Source organism: Somniosus microcephalus, chromosome 31 (genome assembly GCF_052327205.1).
Source record: "Somniosus microcephalus isolate GS21.2 chromosome 31, FLI_Smic_1.0, whole genome shotgun sequence".
NCBI classification, from domain to species: Eukaryota; Metazoa; Chordata; class Chondrichthyes; order Squaliformes; family Somniosidae; genus Somniosus; species Somniosus microcephalus.
Genome location: NC_141017.1, coordinates 41,790,974 through 41,808,488, shown reverse-complemented (window position 1 = coordinate 41,808,488; position 17,515 = coordinate 41,790,974). Strand labels below are relative to the sequence as shown.

Here is a 17,515-nt window from a genome sequence, read left to right as displayed (position 1 = left end):
AATATAAACGCAGCTAAACCTTGGTGATAACAAGCTGCCTGCTGCTGACACTCGATACTCAGCTCTGTTGCTAACCTGCTGATGTCGTAATGAGACTGTTATTTGATGTTGGAGGCCATGACCTCCTAATCTGTCAGATAAAACTGTGCAAAGGGACAGCTGAATTCTGATTGTCGTCGTTCAGTGGCGACTGACTGAAAGTGCAGACTCCGAGAGACGGGTTTACATGCAGATAGGACAGAGAGAGTAAGATGGGGGAGAGAGACAGGCTCACACGTGAAGGCAGAGGGACAGATACACCGAGACAGGGACAGAAAGAATGAGCAAGGGAGAGACACACGCAGACACACATACTGAGGCAGAAATAGACAGGCAAAGATAGCGGCACATTAATATATCAATAGATAGATAGAGCGAGGGAACGACACTGAGGCAGATACATATAGATACAGAGACAAAAAGGGACAGCGAGAAAGGCACACACATTGAGACATAGAGAAGCATGTACAGAGTAGAACAGTGAGAAAGTCACCTAGTGAGAGAGACACAGAAACACAGACATTGTAATAGAGAGACATATATACAGACAGAACACACATTGAGAGACGCATTGAAATAGAGGGACACATATCTGGACAAAGAGACATACACATAGAATCATAAACTTACAGCACAGAAGGAGGCCATTCGGCCTGTCGTGCCTGTGCTGGCCCTTTGAAAGAGCAGTAGTGTTTAGTCCCACATCCCCCGCTTTTTATCCATAACCCTGTAAGTTCCTCACCCCCAAGTACCCGTCCAACTCCCTTTTAAAATTATTGACGCACACACACAGGAACAGGATGAGAAGAGAAGATAGCCGAGGAATAAGACTGAGAAAGACAGGACACAAAACAAGAGGGCATCGCCCAAAGTGTGGCCTGGTCAGGCACAGAGAGCAATTTACCTCCAGCCATTTGTTGCCTGTGAAGTGATTTTTCTGATGATCTGACTGTTGCTAACATGTCGTCCTGTTTTTCCTCCTAACTTTTAACTCCACCCCCTATGTTTCCTCCCATTGACTGTCGAAGAATGGATGATGCAGAAGCTTGCTTTATTCTTAGTAACCGGTTTGAAGTGGACAGAATAGCAGCTGTACGTACCTCCGACTGTCTGTCTAACACACGCTGTCTGTCTAAAACATTCTGTCTGTCTGTCTCATGGTCTCGGTCTCGGTCTCACACACTCGGCCTCAGTCTCACACACTCGGCCTCGGTCTCACACACTCGGCCTCGGTCTCACGCACTCGGCCTCGGTCTCACGCACTCGGCCTCGGTCTCACGCACTCGGCCTCAGTCTCACACACTCGGCCTCGGTCTCACGCACTCGGCCTCGGTCTCACGCACTCGGACTCGGTCTCACGCACTCGGCCTCGGTCTCACGCACTCGGCCTCGGTCTCACACACTCTAGAGACCAAATCCAGGGACACTGACACCCAGAGACCAAATCCAAGGACCACTGACACCCAGAGACCAAATCCAGGGACCACTGACACCGAGAGACCAAATCCAGGGACCACTGACACCCAGAGACCAAATCCAGGGGTCACTGACACCGAGAGACCAAGTCCAGGGACCACTGACACCGAGACACCAAATCCAGGGACCACTGACACCCAGAGACCAAATCCAGGGACACTGACACCGAGAGACCAAATCCAGGGACCACTGACACCGAGACACCAAATCCAGGGACCACTGACACCCAGAGACCAAATCCAGGGACACTGACACCGAGAGACCAGATCCAAGGACCACTGACACCGAGAGACCAAATCCAAGGACCACTGACACCGAGAGACCAAATCCAGGGACCACTGACACCGAGACACCAAATCCAAGGAACACTGACACCCAGAGACCAAATCCAGGGACACTGACACCCAGAGACCAAATCCAGGGACCACTGACACCCAGAGACCAAATCCAAGGAACACTGACACCCAGAGACCAAATCCAGGGACACTGACACCGAGAGACCAAATCCAAGGAACACTGACACCGAGACACCAAATCCAGGGACCACTGACACCCAGAGACCAAATCCAGGGACACTGACACCGAGAGACCAAATCCAGGGACCACTGACACCGAGAGACCAAATCCAGGGACCACTGACACCCAGAGACCAAATCCAGGGGTCACTGACACCGAGACACCAAATCCAGGGACCACTGACACCCAGAGACCAAATCCAGGGACACTGACACCGAGACACCAAATCCAGGGACCACTGACACCCAGAGACCAAATCCAGGGACCACTGACACCCAGAGACCAAATCCAGGGACCACTGACACCGAGACACCAAATCCAGGGACCACTGACACCCAGAGACCAAATCCAGGGACACTGACACCGAGAGACCAAATCCAGGGACCACTGACACCAAGAGACCAAATCCAGGGACCACTGACACCGAGAGACCAAATCCAAGGAACACTGACACCCAGAGACCAAATCCAGGGACCACTGACACCCAGAGACCAAATCCAGGGACACTGACACCGAGAGACCAAATCCAGGGACCACTGACACCGAGAGACCAAATCCAGGGACCACTGACACCGAGAGACCAAATCCAGGGACCACTGACACCGAGAGACCAAATCCAGGGACCACTGACACCGAGAGACCAAATCCAGGGACCACTGACACCGAGAGACCAAATCCAGGGACCACTGACACCCGGAGACCAAATCCAGGGACCACTGACACCGAGAGACCAAATCCAGGGAACACTGACACCCAGAGACCAAATCCAGGGACCACTGACACCGAGACACCAAATCCAGGGGCCACTGACACCGAGACACCAAATCCAGGGACCACTGACACCGAGACACCAAATCCAGGGGCCACTGACACCGAGACACCAAATCCAGGGACCACTGACACTGAGACACCAAATCCAGGGGCCACTGACACCGAGACACCAAATCCAGGGACCACTGACACCGAGACACCAAATCCAGGGAACACTTGCACCATGACTATAAAATAGTCTCAGTATGGAGAATGGTCAGGGTGGTGCAAGCGGCTCCAGTGAAGGCGAGAGGTGGGTTATGGATGAAGATTTGACGGCGGAATCAGATAATGACTGGTGGGATCTGGTGACATCTTATTGTAAGGCAGCCTGAAGATGGAATGTAACCAGGGCAACGCCTGGGTCCACCTGGGGCTTGTGCCAAAATCCCAAAGTCTAAAGTTCCTGATGTCATTTTCTGTGAGAAATGTAGAGATGTGAAAGAAGTGAGGAAAAAGGGCTCGGGCCAGAATGAAGGTTCCTCCAATAAACAATTCACGAGGCTGCTTTGTGACTCCTCTAGTGGCAGTGACATCAATAATGGTTTATAACCCCTTAACCCCCAAACCACTAACCCTAATTCTAACAGAAAATGCTGGAGACAGACGTCAGACGAAAGGTCATCGACCTGAAACGTTAACTCTGTTTCTCTCTTCACAGATGCTGCCTGACCTGCTGAGTGTCTCCAGCATTTTCTGTTTTTATTTCAGATTTCCAGCATCTGCAGTATTTTCTTTTTGTAACCCTAATTCTAACTTGTGTTATCCCGTGTGTAACACTCTGAACTTTTTTTTTATCATCAACAACTTGCATTTATACAGCGCCTTTAACATAGTAAAACGTTCCAAGGCGCTTGAAAGGAGCAAATTATCAAACAAAATTTGACATCGAGCCACATAAGGAGCTATTAGGACAGGTGACCAAAAGCCTAATCAAAGGAGCGTATGTAACACTCCCGGCTGTGTTTGAGTCTCTGTCACCCTGTGTGGAAGATGCTCAGCCAGTGTGTAATCCTGTGTGTAACATTCGCTGCTCCATGTGTTATCTTGTCTGTAACATACACCTGTCTGTGTGCTGTCCTACCCTGTCTTGCATTGCCCTGTCCTGCATTGCCCTGTCCTGCCCTGTCCTGCTCTGCCCTGTCCTGCCCTGCTCTGCCCTGCCCTGCTCTGCCCTGTCCTGCTCTGCCCTGTCCTGCCCTGCCCTGTCCTGCTCTGCCCTGTCCTGCTCTGCCCTGTCCTGCTCCGCCCTGTCCTGCTCTGCCCTGTCCTGCCCTGCTCTGCCCTGTCCTGCTCTGCCCTGCCCTGCCCTGTCCTGCCCTGCTCTGCCCTGTCCTGCTCTGCCCTGCCCTGCCCTGTCCTGCCCTGCATTGCCCTGCCCTGCATGACACTGATCTGTATAAACGAGGAGAGTCCCAGATCTGTGGGTGAGCTGAGGCAGAAAGTGGGCCTCCAGTGCTCTGCATTAGGGAAGGGAAATCAGCCAAGGTTCCTGCCTCTGCTCAATGCCCAGTAACTGCTGCTGGAATGTGGTGTGGACAGGATCACGCCTGGCTGTAATGGCCCCTTGGTTACATATCTCGCTGGTACATATTGTCTAGGCTCACAAAGAGAAACGACCCCTTGGACAGCGCAGCAGATGGCACCTGACCCCTGTGGAATTGACCTGAGCAAAGGTCACATCTTCGAGGGGGGAGAGGGGATGAACAGAACGAGGAGAAAATCTTCCCCATCTTGAGGCTAATACGGGGAATCATCTCCACACTGATCAATCCAGATCATTCCATTAGTTGCAAAATATTTCCTAAAACACTGGTTTTCTTTCAGGATCATCAGACTATCCTGCGCGCCTGGGCAGTGAAGGACTTTGCCCCCAACTGTCCTCTCTACGTTCAGATTCTCAAACCAGAAAACAAGTTCCATGTGAAATTTGCAGGTAAATCTCGTATAACAGGGACTGGGGACAGGTACATCCTGTATGTGTGTGTGAGGGGTGGGTGTACGTGTGTGTGAGAGGGGTGTGTGTGTGAGGGGTGGGTGTACATGTGTGTGTGTGTGAGGGGTGGGTGTACGTGTGTGTGTGAGAGGGGTGTGTGTGTGAGGGGTGTGTGTGTGAGGGGTGGGTGTACGTGTGTGTGTGAGGGGTGTGTGTGTGAGGGGTGGGTGTACGTGTGTGTGTGAGGGGTGTGTGTGTGAGGGGTGGGTGTACGTGTGTGTGTGAGGGGTGTGTGTGTGAGGGGTGGGTGTACGTGTGTGTGTGAGGGGTGTGTGTGTGAGGGGTGGGTGTACGTGTGTGTGTGAGAGGGGTGTGTGTGTGAGGGGTGGGTGTACGTGTGTGTGTGAGGGGTGGGTGTACGTGTGTGTGTGAGGGGTGTGTGTGTGAGGGGTGGGTGTACGTGTGTGTGTGAGGGGTGTGTGTGTAAGGGGTGGGTGTACGTGTGTGTGTGAGAGGGGTGTGTGTGTGAGGGGTGGGTGTACGTGTGTGTGAGGGGTGGGTGTACGTGTGTGTGTGAGGGGTGTGTGTGTGAAGGGTGGGTGTACGTGTGTGTGTGAGAGGGGTGTGTGTGTGAGGGGTGGGTGTACGTGTGTGTGTGTGAGGGGTGTGTGTGAAGGGTGGGTGTACGTGTGTGTGTGAGAGGGGTGTGTGTGTGAGGGGTGGGTGTACGTGTGTGTGTGAGGGGTGTGTGTGTGAAGGGTGGGTGTACGTGTGTGTGTGAGGGGTGGGTGTACGTGTGTGTGTGTGAGGGGTGGGTGTACGTGTGTGTGTGAGGGGTGTGTGTGTGAGGGGTGGGTGTACGTGTGTGTGTGAGGGGTGGGTGTACGTGTGTGTGTGAGGGGTGTGTGTGTGAGGGGTGGGTGTACGTGTGTGTGTGTGAGGGGTGGGTGTACGTGTGTGTGTGAGGGGTGTGTGTGTGAGGGGTGGGTGTACGTGTGTGTGTGTGAGGGGTGGGTGTACGTGTGTGTGTGAGGGGTGTGTGTGTGAGGGGTGGGTGTACGTGTGTGTGTGTGAGGGGTGGGTGTACGTGTGTGTGTGAGGGGTGTGTGTGTGAGGGGTGGGTGTACGTGTGTGTGTGAGGGGTGGGTGTACGTGTGTGTGTGAGGGGTGTGTGTGTGAGGGGTGGGTGTACGTGTGTGTGTGAGGGGTGGGTGTACGTGTGTGTGTGAGGGGTGTGTGTGTGAGGGGTGGGTGTACGTGTGTGTGTGTGAGGGGTGGGTGTACGTGTGTGTGTGAGGGGTGTGTGTGTGAGGGGTGGGTGTACGTGTGTGTGTGAAGGGTGGGTGTACGTGTGTGTGTGAGGGGTGGGTGTACGTGTGTGTGTGAGGGGTGTGTGTGTGAGGGGTGGGTGTACGTGTGTGTGTGAGGGGTGTGTGTGTGAGGGGTGGGTGTACGTGTGTGTGTGAGGGGTGGGTGTACGTGTGTGTGTGAGAGGGGTGTGTGTGTGAGGGGTGGGTGTACGTGTGTGTGTGAGGGGTGTGTGTGTGAAGGGTGGGTGTACGTGTGTGTGTGAGGGGTGGGTGTACGTGTGTGTGTGTGAGGGGTGTGTGTGTGAGGGGTGTGTGTGTGAGGGGTGGGTGTACGTGTGTGTGTGAGGGGTGGGTGTACGTGTGTGTGTGAGGGGTGGGTGTACGTGTGTGTGTAAGGGGTGGGTGTACGTGTGTGTGTGAGGGGTGTGTGTGTAAGGGGTGGGTGTACGTGTGTGTGTGAGAGGGGTGTGTGTGTGAGGGGTGGGTGTACGTGTGTGTGTGAGGGGTGGGTGTACGTGTGTGTGTGAGGGGTGGGTGTACGTGTGTGTGTGAGGGGTGTGTGTGTGAGGGGTGGGTGTACGTGTGTGTGTGAGGGGTGTGTGTGTGAGGGGTGGGTGTACGTGTGTGTGTGAGAGTTGTGTGTGAGAGGGGTGGGTAGGTGTGTGTGAGAGGGGTGGGTAGGTGTGTGTGAGAGGGGTGGGTAGGTGTGTGTGTGAGGGGTGGGTGTACGTGTGTGTGTGAGAGGGGTGTGTGTGAGAGGGGTGGGTGTACGTGTGTGTGTGAGGGGTGTGTGTGTGTGTGAGGGGTGGGTGTACGTGTGTGTGTGAGGGGTGTGTGTGTGTGTGAGGGGTGGGTGTACGTGTGTGTGTGAGGGGTGGGTGTACGTGTGTGTGTGTGTGAGGGGTGGGTGTACGTGTGTGTGTGAGGGGTGGGTGTACGTGTGTGTGTGAGGGGTGGGTGTACGTGTGTGTGTGTGAGGGGTGGGTGTACGTGTGTGTGTGTGTGAGGGGTGGGTGTACGTGTGTGTGTGTGTGAGGGGTGGGTGTACGTGTGTGTGTGAGAGTTGTGTGTGAGAGGGGTGGGTAGGTGTGTGTGTGAGGGGTGGGTGTACGTGTGTGTGTGTGTGAGAGGGGTGTGTGTGTGAGGGGTGGGTGTACGTGTGTGTGTGTGTGTGAGAGGGGTGTGTGTGTGAGGGGTGGGTGTACGTGTGTGTGTGAGAGTTGTGTGTGAGAGGGGTGGGTGTACGTGTGTGTGTGAGAGTTGTGTGTGAGAGTGGTGGGTAGGTGTGTGTGAGGGGTGGGTGTACATGTGTGTGTGTGTGTGAGAGGGGTGGGTAGGTGTGTGTGAGAGGGGTGGGTAGGTGTGTGTGAGGGGTGGGTAGGTGTATGTGTGTGAGAGGGGTGGGTAGGTGTGTGTGAGAGGGGTGGGGTAGGTGTGTGTGAGAGGGGTGGGTAGGTGTGTGTGAGAGGGGTGGGTAGGTGTGTGTGAGAGGGGTGGGTAGGTGTGTGTGTGAGGGGTGGGTAGGTGTGTGTGAGAGGGGTGGGTAGGTGTGTGTGAGGGGTGGGTAGGTGTGTGTGTGAGAGGGGTGGGTAGGTGTGTGTGTGAGGGGTGGGTAGGTGTGTGTGAGAGGGGTGGGTAGGTGTGTGAGAGGGGTGTGTGTGTGAGGGGTGGGTGTACGTGTGTGTGTGTGTGTGAGAGGGGTGGGTAGGTGTGTGAGAGGGGTGTGTGTGTGAGGGGTGGGTGTACGTGTGTGTGTGAGAGGTGTGTGTGTGAGGGGTGGGTGTACGTGTGTGTGTGAGAGGGGTGTGTGTGTGAGGGGTGGGTGTACATGTGTGTGTGTGTGTGAGAGGGGTGGGTAGGTGTGTGTGTAAGGGTTATGTGTGTATAAGAGGGGTGGGTGTAAGAACATAAGAAATAAGAGCAGGAGTCGGCCATTCGGCCCTTCAAGCTTGCTCCGCCATTCAATAAGATCATGGCTGATCTGATCTTGGCCTCAACTCCACTTCCCTGCCCGCTCCCCACACCCCTCGACTCCCCTGTAGCTCAAATATCTGTCTATCTCCGCCTTGAATATATTCAGTGACTCCGCCTCCACAGCTCTCTGGGGTAGAGAATTCCAAAGATTCACGACCCTCTGAGAATAAATTCCTCCTCATCTCCGACTTAAATGGGCGACCCCTTATCCTGAAACTATGCCCCCTAGTTCTAGAATCCCCCACGAGGGAAACATCCTCTCTGCATCCACCCTGTCAAGCTCCCTCGAATCTTATATGTTTCAATAAGATCCCCTCTCATTCTTCTAAACTCCAATGAGTATCGGCCCAACCTGCTCAACTTTCCTCAAAAGACAATCCCTTCATCCCAGGAATCAAACCTCGTGAACCTTCTCTGAACTGCCTCCAATGCAGGTATATCCCTCCTTAAATAAGGAGACCAAAACTGTACGCAGCACTCCAGGTGTGGTCTCACCAACGCCCTGTACAGTTGTAGCAGGACTTCCCTACTTTTATACTCCATCCCCCTTTGCAGTAAAGGCCAACATTCCATTTGCCTTCCTAATTACTTGCTGTACCTTCATGCTAACTTTTTGTGTTTCATGTACAAGGACACTCAGATCCCTCTGTACCGCAGCATTCTGTAGTCCCTCTTCATTTAAATAATATTTTGCTTTTCTATTCTTTCTACCAAAGTGGATAACCTCACATTTTCCCACATTATACTCCATCTGTCACCTTACTGCCCACTCACTGAACCTATCTATGTCCCTTTGCAGACTCTGTGTCCTCCTCACAACTTGCGAACCCACCTATCTTAGTATCAGCAGCAAATTTGGCTACATTATACTCGGTCCTTCATCCAAGTCATTAATATAGATTGTAAATAGTTGAGGCCCCAGCACTGATCCCTGTGGCACCCCACTAGTTACAGTTTGCCAACCTGAAAATGACCCATTTATCCTGACTCTCTGTTTTCTGTTAGTTAGCCAATTCTCTATCCATGCTAATATATCACCCCCAACCCCGTGAGCTCTTATCTTGTGCAGTAACCTTTTATGTGGCACCTTATCGAATGCCTTTGGAAATCCAAATACACGACATCTGCTGGTTCCCCTTTATCCACCCTGCTCGTTACATCCTCAAAGAACTCTAGTAAATTTGTCGAACACGATTTCCCTTTCATAAAACCACGTTGACTCTGCTTGATTGTAATGGCCCAGAACTTGGTGTCGGGGGCTTCCCGCGGGTGCAAGCCCCCGATCTGCACTCACCCTGCGCGCTGACATCTGAAGCCCGGGCCTGCTTGCATTTCCTGTCACAGGCCCGGTTCAGATGTCGGCGCGCTGTGCTTACCTGATCCAGCGGCGTAGTTAGTGCGATGTGCCGGCTGGGATCAGGTGAGCACTGTACAACCAATCAGGGGAGGGGAAGGTTCATTCATGAGTTTGAGAGTAAGAACTGTCAAACTCATGAAAACTACGGGGGCCCAAAACACTATTTAAACTTTAAATAAAAATTTTAAAAACATCCCAATCATTAAATTAAGTATAAATAAGTTTAAAAAAATAATTTAAACAATTTTTTTTTTTGAAAAAAATAAATTTTTAATAAAAAGGGTCTAAAACTAAACTTACCTTATTGTAGATTCTTTAAAATAATAAACCTGTGGGAAAAAAAAATTCTAAATTACACTAAAACACCACTTACCTGTAAAAATAAATACTTACGTGTGCTTTTTACAAGCGTAAAGACCGGAGGCCTTTACACATGCGCAAATCCCCCAAAACAGAGGAAATCCAAGACGCACGCGCTGCCCCCTACAGCGCACGCGCTAGCCTCTTCAACTCTTGGGTTGGAGGAGAGGAAATGCCGGTTTTCAGCGCATGCGCTGTGCATGCTGAAAACCGGCATTTCCTCCAGCCAGACGCGTGAGTACCCCTTCCGTACTCACGCGTTTGGGGAGGAATTACTGCCCCATTATGATTTTCTAAATGTCCTGCGACTACTTCCTTAACGATGGACTCCAGCATTTTCCCAATGACAGATGTTAGGCTAACTGGCCTATGGTTTCCTGCTTTCTGCCTCCCTCCTTTTGTGGTAAACCACTGTTGTTAGTATTGTTGTTCACTGTTAGTACTGTTGTTCACTCTTGCATATTGTTGTACTTGTCTGTGCATGCCTCAGCTGACTCCGCCCCTGGCTCCACCCTCATGGCTGGGTATAAAGGTCGCTGCTCAGAAGCCTCCAGCCCTTTTGGATACCAGGCAACCACAAGAGGCATGCTCTGTTCTTTGGTAATAAAAGCCTGTTTATTACTTTCTCAATCTCCAGTCTTTTGTAGCAATTGATAGTGCATCAATTTTATTACCAAAGTTAAATGTTGGCTGCGGATGCTGATCAACCGATGGCGCAAAACGCTGAGCAGCAGGCGCTGCTGCGAGCCCTCAGACCAACATGCCTGGACCTAGACCCCCAAGAAGCGGGTTCGTCGACTAAATTCGCACAATGGCTGCGTTGCTTTGAGGCGTATCTGGAAGCCTCGACCGTGACTCTTGATGAAAATAAACTGAAAATCCTGGCCTCGAAGGTGAGCCACCAAGTCTATACTTTAATCCAAGATGCGACGACCTACGCGGCGGCTATCGACCTACTGAAAGGGCAGTATGCACGCCCGGTTAACACGGTCTATGCCAGGCACCTTTTAAGATCTCGCAGACAGCAGCCCGGGGAATCGGTGGAAGCCTTCCTACGGGCACTGCGGGTACTCGGACGCGGCTGCGACTGCAAGGAAGTATCGGCCGCGGCACATGCGGAGGGATTGATACGAGACGCTTTCGTTGCGGGTCTAAGGTCCGACTACTCCCGGCAGAGGCTGCTGGAGAAGGGTGAAATAGACCTGACAAAGGCAGTGTCCCTCGCGCTCTCGCTCGACGCGGCCCACAGAAATATGGACGCTTTCTCCCCTCATCGCCCCGCGCCGTGGACGCCGCAATCTTGGGCCATGGGACCGCCACCTCCGACTGCTGCAGCGATGTCCAAGGCACAAAAATGCTATTTTTGTGGCCAAGCTAAACACCCTAGAGCACGCTGCCCCGCGAAGAATGCTACCTGCTCCGGCTGCGGGAAGAAAGGTCACTACGTTAGCGCCTGCAAAGGGAAGACCGCTAACGCCAGCAGCGCTGCGTGCGAACCGTGGGCGCAGCCATCTTGTCCGCCATCTTGGGCTCCCCCAGCCGCGTGGGGATCGGGACCGTGGGCGCCGCCATTTTGTCCGCCATCTTGGACGCCTCCGACTTCAACCACGGGGGAGCCGGACTCAACCACCGCCTCATCTGACGACCACATCGACTCGCTCGACCATACGCTGGCCTCCGTGACGCTGGACCAATCTCTCCCTCATCAACTGTCCAGGTCCATGATGGATATTACGGTAAACGGCCGCGCCACTACCTGCCTTTTTGACAGCGGGAGCACGGAGAGCTTTATCCACCCCGACACGGTGCGCAGTTACTCTCTCCCGGTCCTGCCGACGCGCCATCGGATCTCTTTGGCTTCCAAAGCCCAGTCAGCGGACGTCGGTGGCTACTGTGTAGTGACCCTTTCAGTAAGGGGCACAGAATACAAAAATTTTAAACTTCTGGTCCTGCCCCATCTCTGCGCTGCCGTTCTACTGGGGTTGGATTTTCAGTGCCACCTTAAGAGTGTCACATTAGCGTATGACGGACCCCTCCCCCCACTCACAGTCTGCAGCCAGCAGCTTTTAAATCGCCCGCCGTGCACCATTTGCAGCCTCTCCACCCTTAAAGTCCCCCCCCCCTCCTTGTTCGCTAACCTCACCCGCGACTGTAAGCCCATCGCTACCAAAAGCAGGCGTTACAGTGTTGGGGATAGGAGCTTCATTAAATCCGAGGTAGCGAGACTCCTGAAGGAAGGGATTATTGAAAGTAGCACCAGCCCATGGCGAGCACAAGTGGTGGTAGTGAAGACTGGCGAAAAACAGCGCCTAGTTATTGACTACAGCCAGACGATCAATCGCTACACCCAACTAGATGCATACCCACTCCCCCGCATATCTGACATGGTCAATCAGATAGCACAATACCGGGTGTTCTCGACGATTGATCTGAAGTCGGCATACCACCAGCTCCCCATCAGGGCTGAGGACCGCCAGTACACAGCTTTTGAAGCTGACGGTCGGCTCTATCACTTTCTCAGAGTTCCCTTCGGCGTCACCAACGGAGTTTCTGTCTTCCAACGGGAGATGGACCGGATGGTTGACCAGAACGCGCTCCAGGCCACTTTCCCATATCTAGACAACGTCACCATCTGCGGCCACGACCAGCAGGACCACGACGTTAATCTAGAGAAATTCCTCCGGACGGCCCAGCGGCTGAATCTCACATACAACAAAGACAAATGTATGTTTCGTACTACGCGCCTCGCTATTCTTGGCTGCGTAGTGGAGAACGGAGTCATCGGCCCAGACCCCGATAGAATGCGCCCCCTTATGGAGCTCCCCCTCCCCCACTGCCAGAAAGCACTGAAGAGATGCCTGGGGTTTTTCTCTTACTATGCTCAGTGGGTGCCCAACTATGCGGATAAAGCCCGACCCCTCATCAAGTCCGCCTCCTTCCCCCTGACAGCAGAGGCCTGTGCAGCCTTCACTCTCATAAAAGGAGACATTGCGAAGGCCACAATGCACGCTGTGGATGAGTCCCTTCCTTTTCAAGTGGAGAGCGACGCATCCGACTTTGCCCTAGCTGCAACCCTTAACCAGGCGGGGAGACCCGTGGCCTTTTTCTCAAGGACCCTCCAGGGCCCCGAGATTCGACACTCCTCTGTCGAAAAGGAGGCCCAGGCCATTGTGGAAGCCGTGCGACATTGGCGGCATTACCTGGCCGGAAAACGATTTACCCTGCTCACTGACCAGCGTTCAGTGGCTTTTATGTTTCATAATAAGCAGCGGGGCAAAATCAAGAATGACAAGATCTTAAGGTGGAGAATCGAACTCTCCACCTACAATTACGATATCTTGTACCGGCCCGGGAAACTCAATGAGCCCCCAGATGCCCTATCACGTGGTACGTGCGCCAACGCGCAGGTTGATAGGCTACAGACCCTCCACAATGACCTCTGCCACCCGGGGGTCACCAGGTTCTTCCATTTTATCAAATCCCGTAACCTGCCCTACTCCATCGAGGAGGTCAGGACCATGACCAGGAACTGCCAGATCTGTGCCGAGTGCAAGCCGCATTTTTATAGGCCAGACAGAGCGAGCCTGATCAAAGCCACGCGCCCCTTCGAGCGGCTGAGCATCGATTTTAAAGGGCCCCTCCCCTCCTCTGACCGCAATGTGTACTTCCTCAATATAATTGATGAGTACTCCCGTTTCCCGTTTGCCATCCCTTGCTCGGACATGACCAGTACCACGGTCATTAAATGTCTGAATGACCTCTTCGCCTTGTTCGGTTTCCCTAGCTATATCCATAGCGACAGGGGCTCATCTTTTATGAGCGACGAACTTCGGCAGTACCTGCTCGCGAGAGGCATTGCTACAAGCAGGACCACCAGCTACAACCCCCGGGGTAACGGCCAGGTGGAAAGGGAGAATGCGACAGTCTGGAAGGCAGTCCTTTTAAACTTAAAATCTAAGGGCCTTCCGACCTCCCGCTGGCAGGAGGTCCTCCCTGCGGCGCTCCATTCCATTCGGTCGCTGCTCTGTACACCCACCAATGCCACTCCTCACGAGAGAATGTTCTCCTTCCCCAGGAAGTCCACGTCGGGGATTTCGCTACCAACATGGCTGACTTCTCCAGGTCCCGTCCTACTGCGGAAGCACGTGAGGACCCATAAGGCGGACCCCCTGGTCGAGAGGGTGAGCCTCCTCCACGCCAACCCGCAGTATGCTTACGTGGTGTACCCGGACGGGCGGGAGGACACAGTCTCCATTCGAGACCTCGCACCTGCAGGTGCTCCTGAAACACCCTCTTCGCCACCCACCGCTACTCCTGCCTACCCCCAGGACACAGTCCCCGCACGAGACCTCGCACCTTCGGGTGCCTCTGAGAGACCACCATTGCTACCTCCCATTACCCATGCTCTGACCCCTGTAGACGGCATGCAGCAGCCCCAGGGTCCGCCACCTGCTACACCTCCTCTGAACGAGACACCGGGTTCACCATTGGATGCTGCACCATCACCGCCGCTGCTGCGACGCTCAGGACGGCTTACAAGGCCTCCTGATAGACTTCAGTACACGAATTTTTAGTGCACTTCACCCCGCCGGACTCAATTCTAAACAAGGGGTGAATGTGGTAAACCACTGTTGTTAGTATTGTTGTTCACTGTTAGTACTGTTGTTCACTCTTGCATATTGTTGTACTTGTCTGTGCATGCCTCAGCTGACTCCGCCCCTGGCTCCACCCTCATGGCTGGGTATAAAGGTCGCTGCTCAGAAGCCTCCAGCCCTTTTGGATACCAGGCAACCACAAGAGGCATGCTCTGTTCTTTGGTAATAAAAGCCTGTTTATTACTTTCTCAATCTCCAGTCTTTTGTAGCAATTGATAGTGCATCACCTTTCTTAAATATGGGCATTACGTTTGCGGTTTTCCAATCCGCTAGGACCTTTCCAGAGTCTAGGGAATTTTGGAAGATTACAACCAATGCATCCACTATCTCTGCAGCCACTTCTTTTAAGACCCTAGGATGCAGGCCATCAGGTCCTGGGGACTTGTCCACCTTTAGTCCCATTAGTTTGCCTCGTACTTTTTCTCTAGCGATAGTGATTGTTTTAAGTTCCTCACTCCCTTTTTTGCCCCTTGATTTTCCACTATTATTGGGATGCTTTTAGTGTCTCCTACTGTGAAGACAGATAGAAAATATTTGTTCAAAGTCTCAGCCATTTCCTTGTTTCCCATTATTAATTCCCCAGTCTCATCCTCTAAGGGACCAACGTTTACTTTAGCTACTCTCTTTTTTTATATACTTGTAGAAGCTCTTACTGTCTGTTTTTATATTTCTTGCTAGTTTACTCTCAGCATCTGTTTTCTCCCTCTTTATTTTTTTAGTCATCCTTTGCAAGTTTCTAAAAATTTCCCAATCTTCTGGCCTACCACTAATCTTCGTAACATTGTATGCCTTTTCTTTCAATTTGATACCATCCTTAACTTCCTTAGTTAGCCACGGATGATCCTTCTCGTAGAGTTTTTCTTTCTCACTGGAATATATCTTTGTTGAGAGTTATGAAATATCTCCATAAAAGTCTGCCACTGCTTATCTACCATCTTACCTTTTAATCTATTTTCCCAGTCCACTTTGCTGGTGCACTCTTATGTTTGTACACTTTGTCCCTTCCTGTCACATTCTGGTTATCATAACCACTATTGCCTTGACCTTTCTCTTTAACTTTCTAAGTTTTCCCACACCTGAACCCTATCCCCAAGCCCTACCTACAGCCCTAGTTATTCGATTTAGCGTGTGTGCCGGGGGGTGCGTGTGTGCCGGGGGGTGCGTGTGTGCCGGGGGGTGCGTGTGTGTGCGAGGAGGGTGCGCTGCTGCGCGCGAGGAGGGTGCGCGCGTGTGTGAGGAGGGTGTGTGTGTGTGAGGGGTGGGAGGGGGGTGGGTGTGTGTGAGGGGTGCGTGGGTGAGGGGTGGGTGTGTGTGAGGGGTGTGTGGGTGTGAGGGGGGTGGGTGTGTGTGAGGGGTGGGAGGGGGGTGGGTGTGTGTGAGGGGTGCGTGGGTGAGGGGTGGGTGTGTGTGAGGGGTGTGTGGGTGTGAGGGGGGTGTGTGGGTGTGAGGGGGGTGGGTGTGTGAGGGGGGTGGGTGTGTGTGAGGGGTGTGTGGGTGTGAGGGGGGGTGTGTGAGGGGTGTGTGGGTGTGAGGGGGGGTGTGTGGGTGTGAGGGGGGGTGTGGGTGTGAGGGGTGTGTGGGTGTGAGGGGGGTGGGTGTGTGAGGGGGGTGGGTGTGTGAGGGGGGTGGGTGTGTGTGAGGGGTGTGTGGGTGTGAGGGGGGGTGTGTGGGTGTGAGGGGGGGTGTGGGTGTGAGGGGTGTGTGGGTGTGAGGGGGGTGGGTGTGTGAGGGGGGTGGGTGTGTGAGGGGGGTGGGTGTGTGTGAGGGGTGTGTGGGTGTGAGGGGGGGTGTGTGGGTGTGAGGGGGGGTGTGTGGGTGTGAGGGGGGTGGGTGTGTGAGGGGGGTGGGTGTGTGTGAGGGGTGTGTGGGTGTGAGGGGGGGTGTGTGGGTGTGAGGGGGGGGGTGTGGGTGTGAGGGGGGTGTGTGGGTGTGAGGGGTGTGTGGGTGTGAGGGGGGTGGGTGTGTGAGGGGGGTGGGTGTGTGGGTGTGAGGGGGGTGTGAGGGGTGTGTGGGTGTGAGGGGGGTGTGGGTGTGAGGGGGGTGGGTGTGTGAGGGGGGTGGGTGTGTGTGAGGGGTGTGTGGGTGTGAGGGGGGGTGTGTGGGTGTGAGGGGGGGTGGGTGTGAGGGGTGTGTGTGTGTGAGGGGGGTGGGTGTGTGAGGGGGGTGGGTGTGTGAGTGAGGGGTGTGTGGGTGTGTGTGAGGGGTGTGTGGGTGTGAGGGGGTGTGTGGGTGTGAGTGTGTGTGAGGGGTGTGGGTGTGTGTGAGGGGTGTGTGGGTGTGAGGGGTGGGGTGTGTGGGTGTGAGGGGGGTGTGAGTGTGTGAGGGGTGGGTGTGTGTGAGGGGTGGGTGGGTGTGAGGGGTGTGTGGGTGTGAGGGGTGTGTGGGTGTGAGGGGTGTGTGTGTGTGTGAGGGGTGTGGGTGTGAGGGGGGTGTGTGGGTGTGAGGGGGGTGTGTGGGTGTGAGGGGTGTGTGTGGGTGTGAGGGGGGTGTGTGGGTGTGAGGGGGGTGTGTGGGTGTGAGGGTGTGTGGGTGTGAGGGGGGTGGGTGTGTGAGGGGTGTGTGGGTGTGAGGGGGTGTGAGTGTGTGAGGGTGTGGGTGTGTGTGAGGGGTGTGTGGGTGTGAGGGGGTGTGTGGGTGTGAGGGGGGTGTGTGGGTGTGAGGGGGGTGTGTGGGTGTGAGGGGTGTGTGGGTGTGAGGGGGGTGTGTGGGTGTGAGGGGGGTGTGTGGGTGTGAGGGGTGTGTGGGTGTGAGGGGGGTGTGTGGGTGTGAGGGGTGTGTGGGTGTGAGGGGGGTGTGTGGGTGTGAGGGGTGTGTGGGTGTGAGGGGGGGGTGTGGGTGTGAGGGGGGTGTGTGGGTGTGAGGGGGGTGTGTGGGTGTGAGGGGTGTGTGGGTGTGAGGGGGGTGTGTGGGTGTGAGGGGGGTGTGGGTGTGAGGGGGTGTGGGTGTGAGGGGGGTGTGTGGGTGTGAGGGGTGTGTGGGTGTGAGGGGGGTGTGTGGGTGTGAGGGGTGTGTGGGTGTGTGAGGGGTGTGTGGGTGTGAGGGGTGTGGGTGTGAGGGGGGTGTGTGGGTGTGAGGGGGGTGT

General features: G+C 54.2%; 1 protein-coding gene across 6 annotated transcripts in view; it reads left to right on the top strand.

Moving 5' to 3' along the window:
* The window catches only part of kcnt2b (potassium sodium-activated channel subfamily T member 2b), a 116,890-nt gene that overhangs the window by 72,254 nt on the left and 27,121 nt on the right, over positions 1-17,515 (top strand). For all 6 annotated transcript variants that reach the window (XM_085971939.1, XM_085971936.1, XM_085971937.1 and 3 more), the window contains 2 exons: positions 1,068-1,131; positions 4,669-4,777. In XM_085971939.1, the coding sequence (XP_085828065.1) occupies positions 1,068-1,131; positions 4,669-4,777 (173 nt within the window). The remainder of the gene's footprint in view (positions 1-1,067; positions 1,132-4,668; positions 4,778-17,515) is intronic.